The 23,855-nt window shown below is 41.3% G+C and overlaps 1 protein-coding gene across 1 annotated transcript in view; it reads right to left on the bottom strand.

Moving 5' to 3' along the window:
- The window catches only part of OTOG (otogelin), a 174,866-nt gene that overhangs the window by 125,089 nt on the left and 25,922 nt on the right, over positions 1 to 23,855 (bottom strand). The window contains exons 14-21 of the mRNA XM_053245590.1: positions 19,686 to 19,818; positions 17,240 to 17,417; positions 15,757 to 15,878; positions 14,388 to 14,600; positions 13,614 to 13,779; positions 10,354 to 10,428; positions 8,705 to 8,748; positions 7,440 to 7,590 (exon numbers count right to left, since the gene is read on the bottom strand). Coding sequence (XP_053101565.1) covers positions 7,440 to 7,590; positions 8,705 to 8,748; positions 10,354 to 10,428; positions 13,614 to 13,779; positions 14,388 to 14,600; positions 15,757 to 15,878; positions 17,240 to 17,417; positions 19,686 to 19,818 — 1,082 coding nt within the window. The remainder of the gene's footprint in view (positions 1 to 7,439; positions 7,591 to 8,704; positions 8,749 to 10,353; positions 10,429 to 13,613; positions 13,780 to 14,387; positions 14,601 to 15,756; positions 15,879 to 17,239; positions 17,418 to 19,685; positions 19,819 to 23,855) is intronic.

The following is a 23,855-nucleotide window of genomic DNA, read 5'->3' as shown; positions in this document are numbered from 1 at the left end:
TGATTTTATGATGGAGGCCCATAGAATTAAAATTTTCTGGAATATGTTTCATGCTACTTTTCCCTTGAATATTTTTGCTATGCAAAGGAACATGAATTTCTGGAAAGCAAATCAAATTGCTAACAGAGCATGGATTGTAATACTATATGAGAGCACAATATTGTCTCTTGTTTCCAGCGGGAGGATAATTCAAGTAATTATGTTAACAAATGGTTCTTGGCATATAACTATTCTCTGTTAAGGGGTAGTGCTTCAGATATGTGTGACCATTGTTCTTCTTACAAGTGTCCCCAGGCTTTGATCTGAGGTAGGGATGTGAACGAGCCGTTCATACACACGTGCACTGGTCATGTGCATGCCAACGCTGGGCAGAGGCTGTAGGGAACAGCGCTGTAGCCCCACACAGTCATTAGGAGAGCAGGCAATGCCGGCGGAAAAGCAGTGGGGTGAGGACAAGCAGGTAAGGAGCTTCTTACCTGCTTTTAAGGGAACCACTCCCCACCACTTTCCAGAGGAAGTACTGAACCAACTCATACATATCCCTAATCTGAGGTCACATGATAGAATATAGGCACCTATATGAAACTAGACAGGTATGTCTTGTCAGTGGCTGGATGGGTGTCTTCTTGGGAACTTCATGTCCACTACCTTGATTTCCATGAGGGAAGAAAGGCAGGATATAAAATTAAGAAATAAATAAAATAGCTTTCCTATTAGCACAGTTAAGGTGTTTGTTTTTTAAAGTAAAGAGTATGGCAGTACTGGCATTTAAATCAGATGCAATGTCAGCACAAATACAAGCAGCGGTAAAATTGCCCACATGACAAACAAAAATTTCCATAGAATTTGTGATGTTTGAAGTTATTGATCTGTCTTAAGTCAGTTCATCCTTTAACATGAGAGGTTACGCTGGGTCGTTTAAAACCCACCTATTATAGTGGATTTGTGGTCAGCGATCAGGAATCATCAGACAAATATTGTGGAAAGGCTATTAAAGAACTAATGTTCTAACAATGGTGGGGATTACACCCTTGAAATGAGCAGATAGAAAATCCTTATATCTTGCATCAATTTTAGGAAGGTAAGACAACAGTGTGCTTGAATGTTCAGGATATACTTCTGATTTACTACTGTTCATTTCACCCTAGAGATAACATAAGGGTACCACTGTCACAAAAGGTGGCTAAGAAATGACATTCTTTCTCTGTCATTAATTCACTAATTCTCTCTGACCATTGATAAGAGATATTCTTAGATTTCATAACATTCATTATTTTCTTTGTGTAAATTACAAAGTGATGATTTTTCTTTTCTTTTTTAAAACAAACCTTTCAGGAATTCATTTAAGCTTCTTACAAGTTATTTGATCTGGTATGCACCTGTTTATTACAATGAGAAACAATTTTCTTTTGAGGGAAGAGAAAAAAACAAGCAAAATAGATGATTTTCATTATTCCTGGAACATTTCATTTTGAAATAAATATTATTTATTCATTCATCATATTTATATACCACTTGATATATAAGGTGTACAGTATGTAAAACATAAAACAGGAGTGTCTTGAGGGTCTTTCTAAAAGCAATCAGAGATAGAGATGCTCTTATGCTGAACAGAGAGTATATTCCAAAGCCCTGGAGCAGCTAGAGAGAATGTTCAGTCCAGTCCCCACCAAACAAGCCTGGGGCAACTTAACCAGACCTCTCCAGGGGATCTTAATAGGCAGCAGCATACATGACAAAGAAGGAGGTCTCTTAAGTACCCTGGACCCAAGCCACTGAGGGCTTTATAGGTAATATTTATTTATTTTAGTGCATTTAATTCATAATAACCAGCACTTCATGTTTCGCTCAGAAATATGTCGGCAGCCAGTGCAATTATTTTAAAATCGGTGTTATATGGTCCCTTCGGGTTGTTCCAGAGACAGGTCTGGCTGCCACATTCTATATGAATTGTTGTTTCCAAAGTACCATCCTGAGTGTTTGAAGACAAGGTGGACATATGGACTTTTATGGATTAGTTGGAAAGGCCAGTATGTTTCAGGGAAATCAAGTATAGGAGGACTTGGAGGATGCAAGCAGCAATATTTATCATGTTGTGAACCGCCCTGAGCCATTTTTTGAAAGGCAGTATATAAATCAAATAAATAAATAGGTTCAAAGCATTTAGATTTTCCATAGCTGATGAACCTCTTCCATTTACAGGAATAGTTATGTCTGGTGGAGGCTTTCCACTCATGGAACAAGATTTGATCAAAAAATTCAACCTCCAGGCTATCATGTTCAGTTTCCAGAGGCTATGATGGAGCCCCCATTCTGGAAGGAAGATCTGAGTGCTGGTGGAGGTGGTGATGGAAGCCCTGAGTTAGTCATAAGAGGGCTGCCTTGGTCTCCATGGTGTGAGTAATATGCATTTTGCCTTGTGCTGTAGGATTTTTCTGGGGACACAAGACAGAATAGGGAATAGTGGGAAGAGGCAGAACAGATGTGTGGTCCAGGGGATTTGAAAGGCATCCGTCAGGGACCCTTCACCTTTTGCCACTCTCAAGCAAAAGAGGACACATTTTTTGTTGTGTTGGGTTATTAAGAGGTCCACTTGGGGAGTCCCCCAGTGGAGGAGAAGATTGGAGAGGATGTCTTCATTGATCTCCCATTCCTGTTGGCAAGAGAAGTTTGTTTCTTTGCTGAGACTTTCTGCCAACGTGTTGTTGGTGCCCTTTATGTGAAGGGTTAGTGGATAGATTTTATTGTTTATTTACCAGTTCCAGAACTGAATAGATGTGTTGCAGAGGGATTTTGATACTGTGCCACCCTGGAGATTGATATATGTGATTGTGGTCATGTTGTCCAGCAGGCCTTGGACTGTCATGCCACCCAGAATCGATATAAAAGTTTTCAGGGCCAGGAGAACAGTGAAGAGTTCTGGAAATGTTTGTGGAGGAATGACTGTTGGTGGCTCCAAAGGTCTTGTGTATGAAGCCCTGCACAGTGAGCACCTCATGCCTTCAAGGAGACATCTGTACTTAGAGTGGGGATAGGAGAATAGAATGCTCATTATTAGGTTTTCTAGCAGATAGATAAATTTTATTACAGTCTTTGACCAGTACAGAAACATGAAGCAACATAATTTTTCCAGCTGGGATTTTCCAGCACAGTCTACCAAAACAGGGAGTTTGGATGGCTTGTGGCAGCAGTAGTTGCATGAGTTGGCTGTTCCCATTTGGGTGGAACTGTGAGAGTAGACACAACCGGAGTCAACACATGCAGAGCTTGGCATAGAGAACTGTTGCAGAGCAAATTGCCTGGAGGCCCAAGATGTGTTGGATTGCCTGCTTCTCCTGGGTGGGTCTGAACGAAGAAGTGGATCATATGCAGTAGAGCAAGACATTGCTCCTTTGGAAGATAAGCACACTTTGCACTTGCATCTAGGGTGGTGCCTATACAAGTCAGGCTTTTCAGCTAGGCATGAATGGTTTTCTTCAAATTCACTTGGACTCCCAGATCCTCTAAGAGAGTATCATCTGGATGTGATTGGTGAGAAGCACCTTTTCTGGAGAGGTAATCAAACAATCATCTAGCTACAGGAAAATTGAGACTCCTTCCATTCTGAGGTGGACAATGACTGCGTTCATACATTTGGTAAAAACATGCGGGGCCGTAGAGAGGCTGAATGGGAAGACTGTGTCCTGGTAGACATCGTCCCCCATGGTGAAGCATAGATATTTCCTGTGCTTTGGCTCGATCTCCATGAGGAAGTAGGTGTCTTTAATGTCCCGCGTGGCAAGCCATTTCTCTCCCGCTGAAAGAGGAAGGAATTGTTGGAGTGTGAGCATCTGAAATTGTTTCGTGTGGATGAAGTCACTGAGGGAACAGAGATCTAGTATGAGTCGGAGACCACCATCCATTTTGGATACCTGGAAATACCTGGAATAGAACCCTGCCAATTGGTCCTTCTCTGAAACTGGCTTTATTGCCTCTTTGGACAACAGTTCTTGAATTTCTATTAGAAGAATAGGAGTTGTGGGGTGTGTGTGTTTTATCCTGAAGAAGGGGTGAGTGTTATGGAATTCTATGGTCCAGTCAGTGGAGATGATATGACCCAACTGACAGGGCAATCTGGGAGTCAAAGACTCTGCTTGGTTGGATCCCAATGCTAGGCTTTTTGTTGCAGCCTACTCCTTTAAGGGAAAGAATGCTTTTGGGAATATGGGAAGGACTTCCTATTATCTCTTTAGTCAGACCAGTTGTATTGGTATCTGGGTCTGTTGAATCTCTTAAACCACTGGGAGTAGGATTGCAGATTAGAGGAGGATCATATGAAGGTTTTAGCTGTGAACTTTAAAAAAATGTTCCATGGTTTCATCTGTCTGAGAATTGAAGAGGTCTTCTTCATCAACGGGAAGATCTTCACTCTTGTCTTGCATATCAGGTTGCAGAGAAGACAAATGGACTCAGGCGTGGTGCCTTAGAGAGTTGGTGCTAGCCAAGGTGTGGGATTCCATTTCCACAATGTGTTTGATGGCACTTAAGCTTTGGCATGCAATATCCTTCTAATTTGACAGTAGTTCTCTGAATTGAACTTGGATTGTTTCGAGAACATCTTTCAGGTCAGCTTTGAACTCTTTGCATACTGAGTAATGGAACTTAGCCATGCAGGCCAGATAGTTGGCTATTTTCATTGAGAGGAATGAGGACTAATAAATTTTCCAGCCAACGGAATCTAGCTTTCTGCCTTCTTTGTCAGTCGGAGCAGAATGCTTTCAGCATGGATTATTTGCTTCTCAGTACACAAGTGAATTAGGTGGAGAGTGCTTAAATAAAAACTTATAATCACCTTTCTGTAATCTGTAGAAATTTTCAAGTCGCTTGGAGGTAGATGTGGCAGTAGATGAAGCATCCCAAGCAGATTTTGCTGAATTAATTAGAATGGGTAGCATGGGAAATGCTGTGGGCTGGGAAGTTGTAGCAGAGGCAATAAAATTAAAGACCGCGTCCTTAGCAGCTGGGGCGGGGGATTTGAGTTCCAAGCCAAGCATTTTAGCCATTTCAGCTATCTGGATGCAGTATGATTTGGTCTCCTCAGCAAGAGAGTTAGATGGATTATTAGGTACATTATTATCTGGGGAAGGTCCAACAGCTTCTCCGTATGTATGGATTCAGTGTTGGAGTCAGAAGAGGTGTACTCATCATCAGAGAAATGCTTTTCCAGAAGTGTAGGTGACCCTGCAGTGTTTGTGGAGGGGGTAGGTAGCTTGACAAGAGAGGTTGGACGGGGAGAGTCCAAAGGTGGAGGACGAGGAGACTGTGTCAAAGGTGGTAGTAGCACAGGATGGGGGTCCAGTGGATGCTTGAAGGATGATGAGTGAGGAAGCACAGGTGCATCTTGAAAAGTAGTGGTATATTAGAGTCTCTTGAGATTCCAAAGTCAGAACTCTTCATAATCATATGGCAGAGACATGGAAGGCATATGGAGAGAGTCTTTAAATCTCCCCAGTCTCCTGAGGACCAGGAGGACCAGGTCCAGGGGAGCTCCAATAGTCCAGCTGCCTGTGATAAGGAGCATGGGTGGGGTGTTAGTTCCTTCCAGGGTTGAGCAGGAAGATGAGATTGAGAGCAGTGAGTTCCCCAAATCTTAGGAATCTGCAAGGCATCAGAGCTAGCCACATCATCACCACCGAGACCTTGGAGGGAAAACCCCTTCAAGGTGAAACCAGACAGGGTTGTCATTGGACAAGCCAGGATGGAGTCAGTGTCATAGAAGAGAGGAAAGTCCTTTGACACCGACAAGTGTGACCCTAAGACAGGTGTCAAGAAAGCAGTTGAAGGAGCAGGTGTGAGCTTGGGCAACATGTGCTTGGTCAAGGTCAGTAAAGGAGTTGATGTTGAGGCTTGGATCCCGACCGATGCACATTTCGGCATGGGTACAGAGATCGATGTTGGGACTGGTGTCAGCATCAAGGATGGTGTCAAGAGTGGAACCATGGAAGCCACTTCAATCACCTTCAGCAAAGAGAAGGATGAATGGGAACGAACAGCATGAATAGTTGAAGGGGACAGTGTTCGGAAGACATCCGGTGTCAGAGCAGGCAATGTTGCTGAGGCTGCACCAAAACTGATGGTCAGCTTGATGTTGAGGTAGATGTGGAGAGAGATGGTTGGGACGGTGTCAAAGGTGGTGCTGGAGATGAAGATGTCCATGTCGAGGCTGAAGACAATGAGCCTTTCTGGTGTTTTGAGTGGGGGGCAGAGTTCTCCTCCCAATGTTTGCACTTTTTGTGATGTCTACAGGTGCTGAGAGAGCAGTTGAAAGAGTGGGTGTGTGCTTGGGTGAGATGTGCTCAGTCAAGGTCGGTAGTGGAGTCAACGTCGAGGCTTGGAGCCCGGAAGATGCACATTTTGGTGCAGGCAATGTCGGGACTGGTCTCAGAATCTAGGAAGGTGGTGAGATGGAGCCATGGAAGCCACTTCAATCACCTCCAGCAAAGAGGAGAATGAATAGGAACAAACAGTCTGAATAGTCAACAGGGACGGCGTTCAGAAGACATCCGGCATCGGAGCAGGCAACAGTTGCCGAGGCTTCGCTGAAACTGATGGGTGGCTTGGCATCAAGGTCAAGGTGGAGACTGATGGTTGGGCTGGTGTCGAAGGTGGAGATGGAGTCAAAGGCATCAATGGAAAGGCTGAAGATGGTGGAAATTTCTGGTGTTTTGAGGGGGGGAGTCCTCCTCCCGATGTTTGTCCTTTTTGTTATGTCTACGGCTATCTTTAGAGACATCATGAGCCTTTTTGAAGATAGTTGGGGAAGTGGAGGAAACTTTCAAAGTCGAGCCCAACTTCAACAGTGTGGACATTGACAGTGTTGGTGACAACAGAGAGTGCAGCATTGGGGTTAACAGGCAAAGGGCTGTTCATAAAGTGCCACTCCTAAGTGCAATTCTCTGCTTTTCCGAGTTTTCATGACACATAGAAAGCTAGCAAGTGGATCTTTTCTTAGCATAGAAAATAGCAGGGAAACATTCAGGTACCAAGTTTCTAAATGGCAGGCTGCAGGCACAGAAGCACAGCTAATCTAAAAAATGTGGCTGACAACACTTATGTCACAATTTCTGATGGATTACAGTTCAGTTACAGAGCATCACATTTATTGTAAAAATGTAGTATTTGAAGAACAAATGGTTATGGGTAAAATATGTGCTTTAGTATGTAATGTGTATGCTTTTAACTGTTGTTCTTGCTTTTTGTTGTCTGGCACATGAGATCAGTTGGAGAGAGAAAGATTTGTTCTTGCCTCAGATGACAAAGGACCATGAACCAGCCCTGTTCAACATGTCTTTAACTATTTAAAAGGCAACTGGAGACACCACCTGGCTCTTCAGATACACTGTTTTACACTTGGTGCTGAAATTGGACATGACTAAATAGAACAATTATTTTTTACTTACCCCGGAGGGCACATGCATCCTGAAAAACAAGGGAGATGTGCAGAGATGGTGAGGTTTAGCAGCTGATTTTCACACGTTCTCTCCTTGCCAAGTTGCATCATTTTTGGATTACTACAGTTTACATAGATTTGGCCATCCGTGCAGTCATGAACTAGAAAACAGAACATCACAATAAAAACTTACTTTGCTTTGTATTACCATGTCCGACATCCTTCTCTGTAGTGCTAGAGTCTAACCAGGTTCCTTCATTTCGTATTTATACATCTGGAACATAATCCAACATCCACTTTTGTTTGCTTATTATTCCTACTGGCTGACATGAAGCATAGTCTCCCATCGATGCTAAGGAGCCCCTGGGGCTGCTGTGAAACTTCTGTGAGGGTCCAGCAACGGGGCTCCAGTGGAATGCCTTTAAACCATTTCCAGGCAGGAGTGCAACACTCCTTTCCACTGGAAACAATAGAAGTAGCACTACACTGCTGCCTGGAAGTGGTTTGAAGGTATTCCAAAGCAGTCCCATCACTACACTGTTGGGGCTGCCTTTCAAATTGCACAACAGCCCAAGTGAGTCCTTAGCATCAATGGGAGACTGTGCATCATGTCAGCCACTGAAGTTAATGGACTCATGCAAGTATAACTGAAACAGGATTGCAGTCTTGGTTTCCTTTCCAAGAATCACCAACTTTTTTTCTGCCAAGGCTCCTGTGCATTTCACAGATGTGTGGCAAGCAAAAATTGGTAAAATGAAGCCTTCTGCATTCTAATGTTTGAAAACGTTTATGTGCTAAATGCTGCTTTTTAAGCAGCTTTAAAACAGGGAAATTTGGCAACTCCAAGCTAGATTAAATAAAAACAATGAAGCAATGGAAACAATCCCAAAAACAACACTATGAAAAGCAGCAATGGGGGAAGGGACAAAACAAATAGCGAGAAAACATAATGGGAACTTGAAATGACGGTCTTCTGAAGTAGTTAGGTATTCAAGGCACATTGGGAAGTGTACTGGGGATGAAACAAATCTTTTGGGACAGGGAGTTCCACATCCACATATATTGTCACTGCCTATAAATTCATACAGTTCCAACCAAACCAAACTGATTTAGTAGAAGACACAAATGCCATTTTTATCAACCTATCTCTGTTTCAATCCTCTTGCACGAAGGTGCACATGCACACACACAAACAGGGGGCACCCTGGAAGGGTCAAGCATCCCATTTTGAGTTATCAGATCTATAGAAATCAAAAGAATTTTTACTTTACATACCAATGTTGTTTTCCTCACAGTTCATCATTCCATCCCTACAGTGGCTGAAACAAAAACACAAGAAGTCAATACAGTCAAAATTAAAAGTGATAATTTAGAGATCTGAAGAAATGAGTTTTGAAAGGAAAAAACAGCACCAGCACATGTGTACTATTTTTCTCATTTGAGAAACTCTTTCAAAAAACTGGTGTAAAATCCTCAAACTGCTAATTAAAAAATCTGTGAAGGTTTAAAGAGCAATTTGGAGTAGTATAAGTATACTGAAAATAAAGATCTGGCCTACATTACTTTACTCAGGCACTGTTTCAGTCATGACAAAACCACAAACCACATTTTACATTTGCCCAAGATTGAAAATAAATTTAAAAGTGCTACAATTAAAACTCATACAGCACCCTTCACCTTTGCATAATTTACTTCAGAAAAAAGTTGATATTTTACTTTAATTTTGCCCCATAATAAACAAAATAACTACATAAAAATCAACAATGAAATCCAACATGGCACTTTTAATTTTTTTAATATATTCTTACAAATACAATATATTTGTATTAAGGATGTGCAGAACATTTCAACTGTGAAATGTTTCAAGTCAAAATGGGCCACTTCAAGATCAATACATATCACCCTCTTTTAAAAGGGCCTGTTTCAAGCTCAGAGCAGAACAATCCAGTTTCAATCAAAACGTTTGAAGATTTTGAGCACTATTTTGGAGGGCTCTGATTCCCTTGCTGATTTCCCCCTTGCTGATTGGTTTTCAGGCACTGGCTTCAGACTGGTTTGTGATCTCCTTGCTCCTTGGCTGGCTTGTTATCATGCAAATCAAGTATTGTAATGGGCAACTGTGCCCCCACTGGTTGTGGGGAGGGAGGGAAGAATACTTTTTGAGGGAATTTCTAATTCAAAATGTATTCAGAGTCAGAGAGAGCCTTTATACTGTGCCTCTCATGTAGAAGAGGAAATAACAGGAGAGGAGAAAGGAAGGTTTGATTTTGTGGTTTTCTTTTCAAGCACTGAGTATAATATGCTGTGCTATTGCTACCATAACTATCCTGGTTATGATCTCAAATTGATTAACGCAGAACTCGGGTGCCTTCTTTCCTTGAGTTGTGGTTTGGTTTATTTGTCAGATTAATATTGTGGCAAAAAATTGCCAGTGGCAGCTGTGTTTGTGTGTGGCAGACAGCCCAAGCAGACACAGAGCTGGGTGCCTAGAGCATCTGGCTGATGGGGTATCCCTAAATGCACCACAATCCTCATGCAGTACATTTAGGGATACTGGGAAGCTGGGCTGCATTCTCCTGGCCTCCTGGATTCTGCACTACCAGGAGCAGCACAGCTCATGTGGGTGCACGATCCACGCATCCCACACAAGGATACAGCTCCTGGGGAGAAAGTAAGATTGATCTTGCCTTTCACCCACACCCTTCCTGCCCAGCTAAAAAGGTTGTGAGAATGACCTTCTTACTTTAGCATTATACTATGGAGCTAATAAAAAGAGGAGAAGTAGAAGCAAGTAAGAAGCAGGATGTGCTCAGTGCAGTATCCACTGCTAAACATGCATTTTGCCAGACAGTATTTTCGGCAATACCAAGCATACAGAAATGGACACTGCATCAGAAACTACCCACAATGCAAGAGTAACTTACCATTTTCCCAAAGATGTTATTATATTTTCTCCAGGTGGATAATCAATACCCTGAAAATAGCAGGGGCATTCATTTCTATAAAGGGGAAAAAAAAATAAAACTTGTGTTTCTGGGGAAACAACATAGACTTCACCTGTTGAAAAGGTGGCACAGAGCAGAAGGAAGAATGGGCCTTTAAAGTGGCTATTCAAAGAATATTCAAAAAGAATTCTCATTTTGTGTCATATATCAGGAATATATACCTATGAAGATACTAGCCACAAACAAGCAAGTTGGCATATGTATGCACAAATGACAGCATATCTGCACAAGACTTTACTAAAGTACTCAGCAGTCTCAAAATATTCTTTTCAAATCCAGGTAGATAAATACAGAGAAAGAATGCTGCTCTGATAAGCAGAAGCCACAACAAATAATGTTTCTATATTGTCATTTCTGAGATGGAGCTGTAGGATAGTAAAACTTGGCCATATCAAATAAGCCCTGAGGAATTAGTAAGTATCCATGGAAGACTTTTCAGATTATAATATGCTTGCAAAAGATGAGCACAATTTGCAGGTGGTGGGGAAGCCATTTGTTTGCTATTCCATCACACTGCTATGCATTTTAGAAGCCTTAATCAATTAGCTGTTGCTTGCTTTTAATCAGTACATATATTAACCAATAAAGTCAGGATATTATCATCACAAGGTGAATAACATTTTGAGGCTATTAAACTAGAATTTACACTTTAGAAAAATCACCCTAAGTGCAGTTTGAATCTTGAGATTCAACTATATAGATGCCAATTTTTATCACTGGTGCTGCAAGTGGCACAATCAACTGGAGTTTGTGGCATGCCTGGACAGGAAAGCAGGCCATGTGACTAGCTATGTTACATAGAGTCATCATATATATTCCTATTTGTCTCTTTCTGGACTGTTGCCATTTCAGTCACTCTGCAAAAGCACACAAAGGCCCTTGGGAAGTCCTTCATAGTGTCACTTGATCACATTATTTCAAACTACGGGAAGGACTTGGAGCAGAAATGACAAAAAAAAAAGATTGGTCATCCTTCACATGGAGAAATCATGGAGGCCATCTAGTCCAATCTCCTGCTAGAGCATCCCCAAAGGACTGCTGTCCATAGGCATGTGCACAGATAATTTTTCATGGTTCAGTCCAATTTCAAACTGAATTCAGACCAAACCATGGTCCACAAACTGGTTCAGTCTAACCAAGCGGCTGGGCTGGTTGGTTCAATCGAACCAGCTCAAACCGGTTCAGCAGTTTGGCAGCTAGAGGAGTAAGGGCAGTGCCAAGGAGGTGGGTGGCAAGAGACATCACTGAAGGCAAACGAAAAGGTCCTTACCAGTATCTGGAAGCTGCCTTAAGTAGCGGTGCTCGCCCTCATGCCATGGTGGCATGGCGCTGACACTCACTGACCTCCATACATGTGTGAAGGCCAGTGAGTGCTGGAGCCGAGCCACTGCCATGCGGGCTGCTGGAGGGAGCACTGCTGCTCTAGGCAGCTTCCAGGTACTGGTAAGGACCTTATCATTTACTTTGAAAGATGCCTCTCACCGCCCTCCTGGTGCCACCCTCACCACCAAACTGGTTCACTTTGCACCAGGTTCAGTTCTGCTGGTTTTGTGGTGCACAGGGTCGCTGTGAACCATTTGTGCACTCCTCTAGCTGTCCAGCCTCTGCTTGAAGAACTCCAGCATGGGAAAGAGACACATACACCTCTGCTGCTGATAAATCGTTCTATTGTAAAAGAGTTCTTACTATTAAAGAAATTTTTCTCACATTCACCTGAAGACAATCTCTACTCCTGTAATTTAAGCTCACTAAGATCTAGTCCTGCTGTCCTGGTCAGCAGAGGACAAGTCTTTGCCCTCTTCCTCCCAATACAACTCTTAACGTACAGTATTTGAATAGGATTGTGTCCCCCCTCAGTCTTCTCTTCTCCAAGATACACATACTACAATGACGACAAACAATAAAAATTTATATACTGCTTTTCAACAAAAGTTTCCAAAGTGGTTTGTTTAGAGATAGATAGATAGATAGATACTGTAGTCATTCATTCATTACACTTATATACCGCCCCACACTCATGTCTCTGAGTGGTTCACAATGATAAAACAGTTTAAAACACATATGAAACCACATAAAAACAATTAAAAACTAACAATTTAAAAATCAATCGCAGAATTAAAAACCTATACATTATTAAGAAGCTGAAAAAGCCTGAGTAAAAAGATGGGTTTAAAAAAAAAATTTTTTTAATTGTCATAGGTGAGGAGGACTGTATCTCAATAGGGAGCGCATTCCATAGTCCCGGGGCAGCAACTGAGAAGGCCCATCTCCATGTGGCCACCAGACGTACTGGTGGCAACTGGAGACGGACCTCCAGAGATGACCGCAATGGACGGTGGTGCTCATAATGAAGAAGACGTTCTCCCAAATATCCAGGGCCTAAGCTGTTTAGGGCAAAACTAGCATTTTGTATTTTTCCCGGAAACCTATAGGCAGCCCGTGTAATTCCATCAGCAGAGGAGTAACGTGGTCTCTCCGAGATGACCCAGAGACCAACCTGGCTGCCACATTCTGAACCAACTGAGGTTTCTGGACTACATACAAAGGCAGCCCCACGTAGAACGCATTACAGAAGTCAAGTCTGGAGGTCACCAACAGATGTACCACTGTTTTGAGGTCATTGATCTCGAGAAATGGGCGCAGCTGGCGTATCAGCCGGAGCTGGTTGCTGTACATACTGTAGAAATACAGCCACAGTTTCATGTAATCCAACAGGAGGTTGGATTACAAGATCTCCAAAATACCTTCCAGCTCTACAATTCTATGATTCTGCCCCAGTTCCTCCAGCATTTCCTCACAGGACTCGTTTTACAGACTGCTGTTTATTTTTGTTGTTTTGTTCTGAACCCAGTCCAATTTGTCTACATCCCTCTCAAAGTGAAGCATGAAGAATTGGACACAATAATTCACTGATTTATAACAATCCCATTAGCACTAATACACACAATATAGTGAAGTGATTGAATTAACATACACATACATATCCCCGCAACTAGCTAGATATATTCAGCCCAGCTGGAGGCTATTTTGGGAATGCTAGGCTACTGCATTTTGACCCAACCTATTCCCACTTGTTTTGTACTTTTTGAGTTACGTCATTCACATCTTTATGAGTGAATGTAAGACCAATTATGCTTCTAGCCACATTTATATAAATAAGCGCCACATATTATACCTACTGTTGCACACATCTGTCAGATTTGCTGTTCAGATACATTCCAGGTGGACAGGTGCAGCCTTCAACACAATCACCACTGCACGTCTCTGGCATGGAGAATGTTTGGCAGGTTCTGCCACAGGTAGATTCACAGGTACTGTACTCCTTTGTATCTTCACATGAAAGAGCTACCCAAATGAAATAGAGCTCTCATATTACAAGCCAAAAGCATAAAAAAAGAATCCACTCTCAAAAGTCTGCAACACATTCCATCCCACACAATGCCGCAGGATACACAGGGCATGAACAATTAAAACACAATTTAGTGAGCTAAAAAGCAAACACTTTATAGCCAGAAATATAAAAGTATGTATATTTCCTGCTACACAAAGTCTTTTTTTTATTATTATTATTATACTCCCAACGTTCAAATGTAGGCTTGAATTATTCTTCCACGAACACTTCTCCTGTTCATTTCATATTACCCAAAATACGTCTTCAAATCTGTTTTCATCCCCTTTACATTGCTAACTATGCTTGCATCAGTAAGAAAAGAAAAAGAAAAAGCAGTGCACAAAGTACTCTGAAGAACAAGCAATTTAATTTCAGATGTGGTGTAAAAAAAAACACCTGCTATGTAAACAGAGATTTTACTTAAGATCTCTTTTTAAAAAAACAGCAACAATGTATTCAGTTCATATATTCAGATGTTCTTGTATACTGACCTTGAAATTTATGCAAGATATAAAAGACCACTGTAAAAAAATAAAATCTAGGTTGGGGAAAAACAACTTACCACATTCTGGGACATTACTCCGAAAATCTATCACCACTCCAAATCTGTGGCACAGATGGGCATAATGGGACAGAGCGGAGCACATACAGATCTGCCCACATTTACAGGTATCTCTTCTACACTGTTCAAAATAGGGAAGAGGACTCAGATGGGGAAAGCATGGAGCAAAGAGTTCTTTCGTAATGATACTGCAAACTTCTGTTGCATAAGAGGCTGTTAAAATAATAGAAAGAAATAAGCATATTTTAATTCAAGACTCTCTAAATTAAGCACTCTTGAAATGTTTTTCTTCTGGGGAACAAACATTACTTCTTTCATTGTTCATCTTTATTAAACATTTTGCCATCATTAAGCTCATCAACAATATCTATCTGTAATAATTAGGGATGTGTGAATCGATTCAGGTACAAATCGAGTTGTACACAAATCTAGCTAATATGGGTGATTTGGAGACAGAACAAATCACCCCTGTGGTCCATTGGCCTTTCTTCATAATGAATCCCTATGAGGATTCATTACACACCAAAGAGTCTAAACACCTCAAAAAAATCCTAAAGTATAAACTGAGTACCCAGTGGCATGTGGTTTGGGGGGTAGTTGGAACATGGGATGCCACTAATTCCCCAGCCCCATCTGCAAAGCAGTGGGTCAAAATGAACAGAAGAAATGAAGGTGTGTAATGAAGACACCAATGAATCTAAAGACTTCAAAATGCCTAAAAAATAGACTGAGTACCCCAGTGTGTGTGTGTGTGTGATGTAGTTAACAAATGGTAGTTGACAGTTGGCACTGTCCAATGACAGTCAAAATGAACAGAAGAAACGAAGGTGTATAATGAATCCTCACAGAGATTCATTATGAGGAAAGGTTATTATACACAAAATAATTCAAACACGTGAAAAATAATGACTGCACATTTTGCTCCATAACTCCACTTCTACAAGGGCTAGAAATTAGGTTTGTTTGTTGTTGTTGTTGTTTTTTAATGAAAGCTGGGGATCCATGTTAGGGTTAGTATAAGGCGACTTTGAATCCCCATTATTTCTTATGGTGGAAATATACAAAACCAGTAAAAACTTTTTTAAAAACCCATTAAAAATCAACCAAGTGCCCCACCACCTTGAAATCTGGGCAGCAGGTGGCACCCATGGGACGTACCCACCACCCAAATTTGGTGCCCCTAGGAGCTTGTTAAGTGGTCCGAACTGATCCGAATCCAAATCAAATCGAATCAAATACAAATCGAATCTGGGGTGATTTGGGGGGGTAGATTTGGACACAAAACAAATCAGGGGTGATTTGATTTGGGCACAAATCAAATCAAAAAAATTGATTTGTGCACAAACCTAGTAATAATCCTCAAACTCACCTGCTTGTAGGTGAACATCACATGGATCCACTGGTGAGCTATGCTCAGTACTACAGGCTGAAGACGTTTTCCAGGAATTTCCAAAAAGCTGGGGCGTACTTTCTGGCACTCCTACTGGAGATCTTTTTGGTGGTTTTTTTCCCATTTTCAAATATAATGGTTAAAATAAGAATCATAACAACATAACATAATCATAGAGTTATGTTGATTATAAAATAAGAATCATAACACATAGAGTTATCTCATTGACTTCAATAGGAACCATTGTGGTTTATCTTCTACTGGGAATACAAAAGTTCTATATTTTGTGGGTACTCCTCTACAAGGAAGTATTTGTTCAGTTAAATCTGAAAATTTTCTACACCTCTTTTGAAAGCAGTGGGAAAGACTTACTATTACTACTGCTACTATCACCATTGTGATTTAACATTTTTATAACTAAACTAGTCATCCTTAAGGTGATGGACATGGAAAGGAATGGCAAAATATGATTTTTCTCTTCTTCATCACATTTTTTAAAAAACTTGTAATATATTTGTAAAGAATGACAACTAAAAGTGGAATAAAGGGCATGAGGGATCCCTTGAAAGGAAGTCTTGTCTCTACACTGAATGTGATTGGAGAACACAGAATCACTCACCATCACACAACATTAAGGAACACTAGAGGGAGCTCTTTAGAAGAGCCCTAAAGTAGAATACAAAGCTCACACAATATTGAAGCTGCTAACACAGCTGTAGGAATATTCATAATGTGTCTCCACAGAGATATGAACAACCAGCAGTGCTCTTAATGAGACTTGCACCTAAGGGCCAAATTGTATATTACATGGGAGATCTGTGACTGGATCATTTGATATTCATAACATCTATCTATCTATCTATCTATCTATCTATCTATCTATCTATCTGAAAAGCAGCAACAGAGCACTGTAAATCTGCTTGTAGCGGCAGAGAGTTAAGCCTTTCTCCTCAAACTGGTTTCCTCATCAAAATCCACCCACATTGTCATTTGCCAGGTTTTAATCGGAAAAATGACACAGCAGAGAAGAGTTAAAACATGCATTCTGCAGGAACTGCGTTTCAGGGTGTTTTTTTAAAGGAGTCAGGAGAAGCAGTCATAGGTCTCCCACATAACATGTAATTAGCCCTTTGAGTATGCTGTATGGCCACCTTGCTTGCTCGATTTGGATAGAGATTAAAAAATCCCAAAGCAGCTAATTGGCTGGGTGCCCAGATATCTGAAGCTGGCATCAAGGCATCTGAAAAGTTTGTTCAGGTCTGTCTAAAGTTCACACCTGATGATAATGATGATTAGTTAATCACATAGTTGTTATTCACAATTAGGTCTTCAGAACTGAATATCAACTAAAGGAGCTAATTAGGTTTTCTACCCTGATTGAAAGAATGCTGTCCATATTTACTTATTAATCACGAGCACATATTAAGGTACTTGAGGTCTTTTAGCTTTTAATGATACTTACAAAAAATCATCTTGAGTGTTTCCATTGAAGGTTCCACAAAGCCCCACAGTATCATCTTTCCATCTAGCATCAGCTTTGAGATAGAGTCTCAAACCCTCCCGATCATACAGTATTTGTAATCCAATATATGACTTTATTTGCAAAAATACAGAAGAAAGTTTTCTTATTTCAAAAGAATCTAGAAGAGAAATGTTGGCAAAAAAAAAAGAAGAAGAAGTGCTAACAGTAACCTAAAACATTATTAAGAGATCAGCAGTTTGATTTTAGTCTTTACATAATCAATGTTTGTGTTTATTATATACCTTTTTGAAATGATATATTTTCTGAAGCTGCTCCTTCATATGCAACAGACTGATCAATGATTATAAGAGAAACAAGAAACAAATGAGAACTCTTCATGTAAAACTATGGATGACATTCCGAATAAATTACTCAATAGTGCATCTTAGAAGTTACCCTAAAGGACTACTAAATTTCAGTCAGGATGTCAGCCTATGACATAAAGCACATTTTAAAAATTAAGGAGCAAAGCAGCGCCCCCCCCCCCGCCCAAGGAGATTCACCAATAAGGATAGGGTGTTTTTTAAAGTAAGCCAACATGTAAAAGTAATATATTATGGTGGGATCTCAGGCTGGATGTAGATGTTATGGCAATTGTTATTAAAATAATGGGTTTTATTTAGACTAATTGTTTTGTGTTCCGGGGGTGGTGAATTGGGGTGTGTGTGTGTGTATTTGCTACTAAAAGATTTCTTATATGACCCCCTAACTCCTAAAAGTATTTTGTGAGATAAAAGGCAGTGAGTGTATGGGAGACAGCTGCCTCCTGCGTCAGCATGAGGTGATGCAGAGATGAAAGGATGGAAACAGAGAAATGAGCTATAAACAGGAGCAGTAAAGCCAGTGTTATCACGGATAGCAAAATAAAACCATCTCATCTTTCCTTATTTCATTTGATTCAGCTAGGCCTAAGAAATGATGATTTTCTACAGGTAAACCTTTCACCTGAAACCCAATGTTTTTCAAGGCTCTTTCTCAGGAGAGTTAAAGGAAGTTAGCTATCTAAGTGTTGTCTGCTTCTGAAACATAAGAATTAGCAAATGAAGTTAAGTCTACATGAAAGGGGTTAACTGCATCTGTGTTAGAACAATAGATCAAAGAAGCAACAGCAAATGAAGCTGTATGTGACAAGTTTCTATCATATATCCATCCATCTTATTTATTTATTATTTCTCTGTATAAACCGCCCTGAGCCATTTTTGGAAGGGTGGTATAGAAATTGAATGAATGAATGAATGAATGAATGAATGAATGAATAAATAAATAAATAAATAAATAAATAAATATTATAAAGATTGAAATGTTGCCATGTTTCTTGAAGTTGTTATTTTGTATAATCATTAGAAATTTTAGGTTTTTAAAGAAGGGAGATCAAAATGCAGAGTAGGTTGCCTTCAAAAAGCTCACTGATCTTCCATTTCCAGTTGTAAGTATGGCAATGCTCCTTGAACTAATGCTTCTTGAAAATATCTTTCATTAAAAGCCCTGTATAATCTATGCTACTTTGATGTCTTAACTGTTGCCTGTGTAATAGTTTAAGATCTATATATGCTGTACTAGAACCTATATAAGTAAAATAGTATTGTTGTAAAAGCTTTTTCTCTTTGAGTTCTTTTTTTTAATCTTTCATTGTCAAATACAGTACCCTCATGAACCCACATTGAGGTGTTCCTAAACTGGAGCTTTGCATACCATGCAGTTTCCTGATAAAACGTATGGCTAGTCTAAATATTGAGATGTGAGAAGTCATCTAATTAGTAGGGATGTGCACGAACCAGTTTGCAGGCCATGTTGGAGTCCTGCAAACCGGTTCACTTGTCTGGCAGTCCAACAAACCGCTGGTGGGGGGGTGCTTTAAGGGCGGGGGGGTTGTACTTACACCTCCCACCGCTTCCCCCCCCCTCCAGTGCTCCAGTTTTTGGCATAATCTTCAGGGTGCCGTGTTCCTCCCTGCCACCTCTGCCCCCTTGTTGTTCTCCAAAACCAGAAGTAACAAGGGGGGAAGGTGCCCGCCACACGCGTCACACACGTCACTGTGATGTGTGCGGTGCGCGCATGCACATCGGCGGCACAGGCACATGCGCCCGTGTTACTTCCGGTTTTGAAGAACAACAAGGGGGCAGAGGTGGCAGGGAGGAATGCTGCCGCCCCGAAGATTTTGCCAAAAACTGGAGCGCCAGAGGGGGGGAAATGGCGGGAGGGGTAAGTACACCCCCCCCGCCCCTAAAGCAACCCTCACCCGGCATCGGACCACGCCTCCGCAGTCCATGCACATCACTACTAATTAGGTGCAATCTGTATCAGTGTAACATAGTATATACATAATTTAAAACACAGCATTTCAGCTTGTAATTGTTAGTTTAGTTCCATGTTTATTTTTCCTTACCATCAATATAAGGCAGATTAATTTTGTATTGATCATATACCAAAACATCTCCTGAATGGGTCAGAGTCACTTGCCTCTTGGGATCTTGGTCAAGAATAAGACTGACTGATTGGATACATACTCCATCTTGGTTCTAGAAATAAAATGACGAGTAGCAATTTAAAGTGATCTGTAGGAATTAATAACTTACTGGCTGACATGTTGCACAGTCAGCACTGCAGGCACTGGAAAAAAAGACCAATGCTCTTGTTCTAGCACAAGAGCACTCTTGCACAAATAATTAGCAACATAGGAAGCTGCCTTATACTGAGTCAGTCCAAGGTTGCAGGCAGGAGTCTCTCTCAGCCCTATCATGGAGTTGCCAGGGAGGGAAGTTGGAATCTTTTGTATGCAAGCATGCTGATGCTCTTCCCAGAGTGTCCCCATCCCCTAAGCAGAATATCTTACATTGCTCACAGAGGTAGTATCCAATTCAAATGCAAACCAGGGTGGACAATGCTTAGCAAAGGAGACAATTCATGCTTGCAATCACAAGACCAGCTCTCCAAACTTTCACAAAGCTATGAAAATAATGTCAATAGCATTGTGGAAGTGCAGACACTCCAGTTTACAGAAATACATGAGTATTTGAGTAAGATGAGCGTTGTTGCACAAGACCGCTGGCATTTTTATTGGCACTTGCCATAGTGAAGGTGGTTCAGAATTGTTTCACTGAGAAACCTACAGGCCACTAATATATTTAAAGTTGCTCATTTAAAAATAGAAAAGGAGGTCTAATTGAATCAATGTAACACTATAACTGAAAATAATCATTGCTTTAGTGTAACAATTATTGCAGCAACAAAACAGGGGGAAATGTGAAAGCCAGTGAGATGTTGATACTAGAGTGTTTGTATTGCATATAAATATTCCATATCCATTACTCTGTCCATGTACACCCATTACCAGTAAAGATGTGCTAAATATTTCAATGTTGAAATGTTTCAATTCAAAACAGGCCATTGCGAATGTTTCAAGCCCGAAACAAAACACTCTCTAAATACAGGGCCTGTTTTGAGCTCGGAACAAAACAACCCCATTTTGATTGAAGCATTTCACCATTTCGAACGCCATTTTGGAGGGCTGTTTTTCCCTTGCTGATTGGTTTTATGGCACTGACTTCCAATTGGAGTGTGGTCTCCTTGCTTCTTGGTTGGATTGTTATCATACAAAGCAAGTGTTGTCATGGGCAACTGTGCCCCCATTGGCTGGGGGTAAGGGAGAAGCGAGGGGAAAACAAGAGTACCAAAAATGTACTCAAAGGGACTGGGAGGCAGAGAGAGCCCTTATAGTACACCTCCCTTGCAAAGGATATGTTAGGAGGAGGGGGGAATCAAGGAAGGTTTTATTTTGTGGTTTTCTTTTCTTAGTATGGATTATAATATGCTGTGCTATTGCTGCTATGACTATATGGTTTTTCTGGATCTCAGATTGACAAAGGCAGAACTTGGGTCCCTGCTTTCCTTGAATTGTGGTTTGTTTTGTTTGTGAGAATAGTGTTGTGGTGAGAAATGGACAGTGGCAGCTGTTTGTGTGTGTAATATTTATGTATGTGATGAGCTCCATGTCTGGCCTTGAAACTAACTTGCGCTCACTCACTGCTCTAGTCTGCTCTGCAATCTGCATTGCAAGGTCTACTCAGTCAAAATGTGGCTGAAGTTGCTCTAGTTGAGTGTATGGCTATGCTTGTTGCTACGAGTGATGCTGTGGCAGCTGTTGCAATGCTAGGAACATAAGGAGTCAAACAAAATGTTGCTTCAAGCTCAAAACAAACACAAAATCTGTTTCATACACATCCTTAATTACCAGCTGAGAGTTGAAATGCTATTTTGCCCCTAGGTTCTACCTGGGAGAAGTGTCATCCTTTCCTTCTAAGGGAAGTGAACAAATGAATATCTTTCACTTTATTTCAATATGAGATCTCCCTGAAAGTAGGGAGTGTAGAAGAGCAAATGAAAGCATCTGGCTTCTGCTCCCATCAGACAGAAGGAGGGGAGGATTGAAGTATCATCTGAATAGGTTTCTGATGTACTAAGATTAAGTTTTTACAGCATGAATTACACATTACACAAGAACATTGTCAAAACCCAAGTGGATCCACCACAACATTTACGGCCATGACAATGGACGAACCCAGTAAGCCAGTCATGTAATTATTGTCTATGGGGACAAAGCAGACTTGGATTTGCTATAAGGGGATGTGGTCGTAGCTCAGTGGTAGAACAACTGCTTTGCATGCAGTAGGTCCCAGGTTCATCCCTGGCATCTCCAGGTAGGACTGACAGAGACTTCTGCCTGCAACTTCAGAAAGCTGCTTCCAGTCAGTGTAGACCAGGGTTTCTCAACCTTGGGCCCTCAGATGTTGGATACAACTCCCATCATCCCCCAGAAATGGCCTTTGTGTATGAGGATGATAGGAGTTGTAGTCCAAAAAATCTGGGGGGTCCAAGGTTAAGAAACCCTGGTGTAGACAATAATTAACTAGATGGGACAATGGTCTGACTTGGCATAAGGCAGCTTAAGGAACCATGCCAATTCCAATATTCAGATGGGTAAGCTCAAAGAATCATACAATTTCCAATGTGCCTAAACCAAATATGAGGACAAGCTGTACAATGCAGAGAGTAGTATATGTACATGGAGGTGTATGTTCATTATGCAACTCAATGAGGTCATTCACACAATCAAAAATTGTGTTCTACCCAGGTTTGGGAGCTGTGTGTGCTCTCAATTTTTGGTTGTGTGGAAGCAAGGTAAGAGAAAAACCTGAGTAGAAGTACTTCCACACTTCCAGGTTTTCCTCCTACATTGCTTGGGAGCACACACAGCTTCCAAACCCAGTTAGAACACAGTTTTTGATTGTGTGAATGACCTCTTTATGAGCATATGCATACTATCCCAAATTAGTGGTGTGCATGGAACCGCAAAGGCATGGTTCGATGCCGGTAGGGGTCTCCCTTTAAGGGCGGGGGGGTTGCACTTACCCCTCCCACCACTTTCCCCCCACCGGCGCTCTATTTTTTAAAAAGGTTTTCGGGGCACCAGCATTCCTCCCTGCCACCGTTGTTGTCCGGAAATACCGGAAGTACGGGCTGTGTGTGTGTTTGACGCTGTGCCCGTGTGCCCGCCACACACACTGCACGTTGTGTGTGCATATCACATATGCAACTTGTGCATGCAATGTGCAACATGTGCGGTGTGTGCGCATGTGGCAGCGAGCACACACACAGCACGTACTTCCGGAATTTCTGGGCAACAACAGGGGCAGGGGTGTCAGGGAGTAATGCTGCCACCCTGACAACCTTTTTAAAAAATGGAGCGCTGGTGGGGGGAAGGCGGTGGGAGAGGTAAGTGCAACCCCCCGCCCTTAAAGGGAGACACACCCCCCCGCCAGGGTCGAACTTCGAACCAGCACCAGCATGAACCGGTTTGAAGGCCTCTTGCATGGCCTTTGAACCAGTTCGTGCACATCCTTATCCCAAATGAGCTTTTTTAAAAACCTTACCTGGGAATAAGTCTGTTTCAGTGAATTGTTTCTTTCATAACAGCAACCCAGCTAACTATCAGCAGTTCCTTTCTTGTAAACTGCGCCTCACTCAGTAGACCACTCAACATAAATTCCTGTATTCAAAATTCTTCTCATCATAACCAACTACAAAACCTAGAGATACTGCCATTTGAAACATAGATAAGGTTAAACTGTGTAGATCCACTTTCAGAAAGTGTTCAAGCAATTTTAACATCATTCCAAATTCACTTGATACTTGATGATTCTTTATGTCATCAGTTCTGAGGATCTAAATGACTGTACTCTCTCTGTGACTGAAGGAGCCAGAATGTTTTCGGGCATATTATGGGGTTTTTGCAACCTACCTGAATGTGAAGGAATATTATAACAGGGATTTCCCAATATCTTTACAAAAACACAAGGCTCAGAAAAATACCAACTCTGAAATAAAGTAATATAGGCTAACCTGGAGTAAAAAACAAACATACATACACTTCCTTGTGTCAGAAAATGAGGCATTTCTCCCTTAAGACATTTTAAGTGGCTGTTTTCATGATCAGTAACCAGAAACTAGGGATATGCACAACTGGTTCGTGCACTCACGGGAGGTGGGGGTCCTTTAA

Source organism: Hemicordylus capensis, chromosome 1, assembly GCF_027244095.1.
Source record: "Hemicordylus capensis ecotype Gifberg chromosome 1, rHemCap1.1.pri, whole genome shotgun sequence".
Taxonomy (NCBI): Eukaryota; Metazoa; Chordata; class Lepidosauria; order Squamata; family Cordylidae; genus Hemicordylus; species Hemicordylus capensis.
Note: the sequence above shows the minus strand (reverse complement) of the source record. Positions and strands in the feature narration are given on the sequence as shown.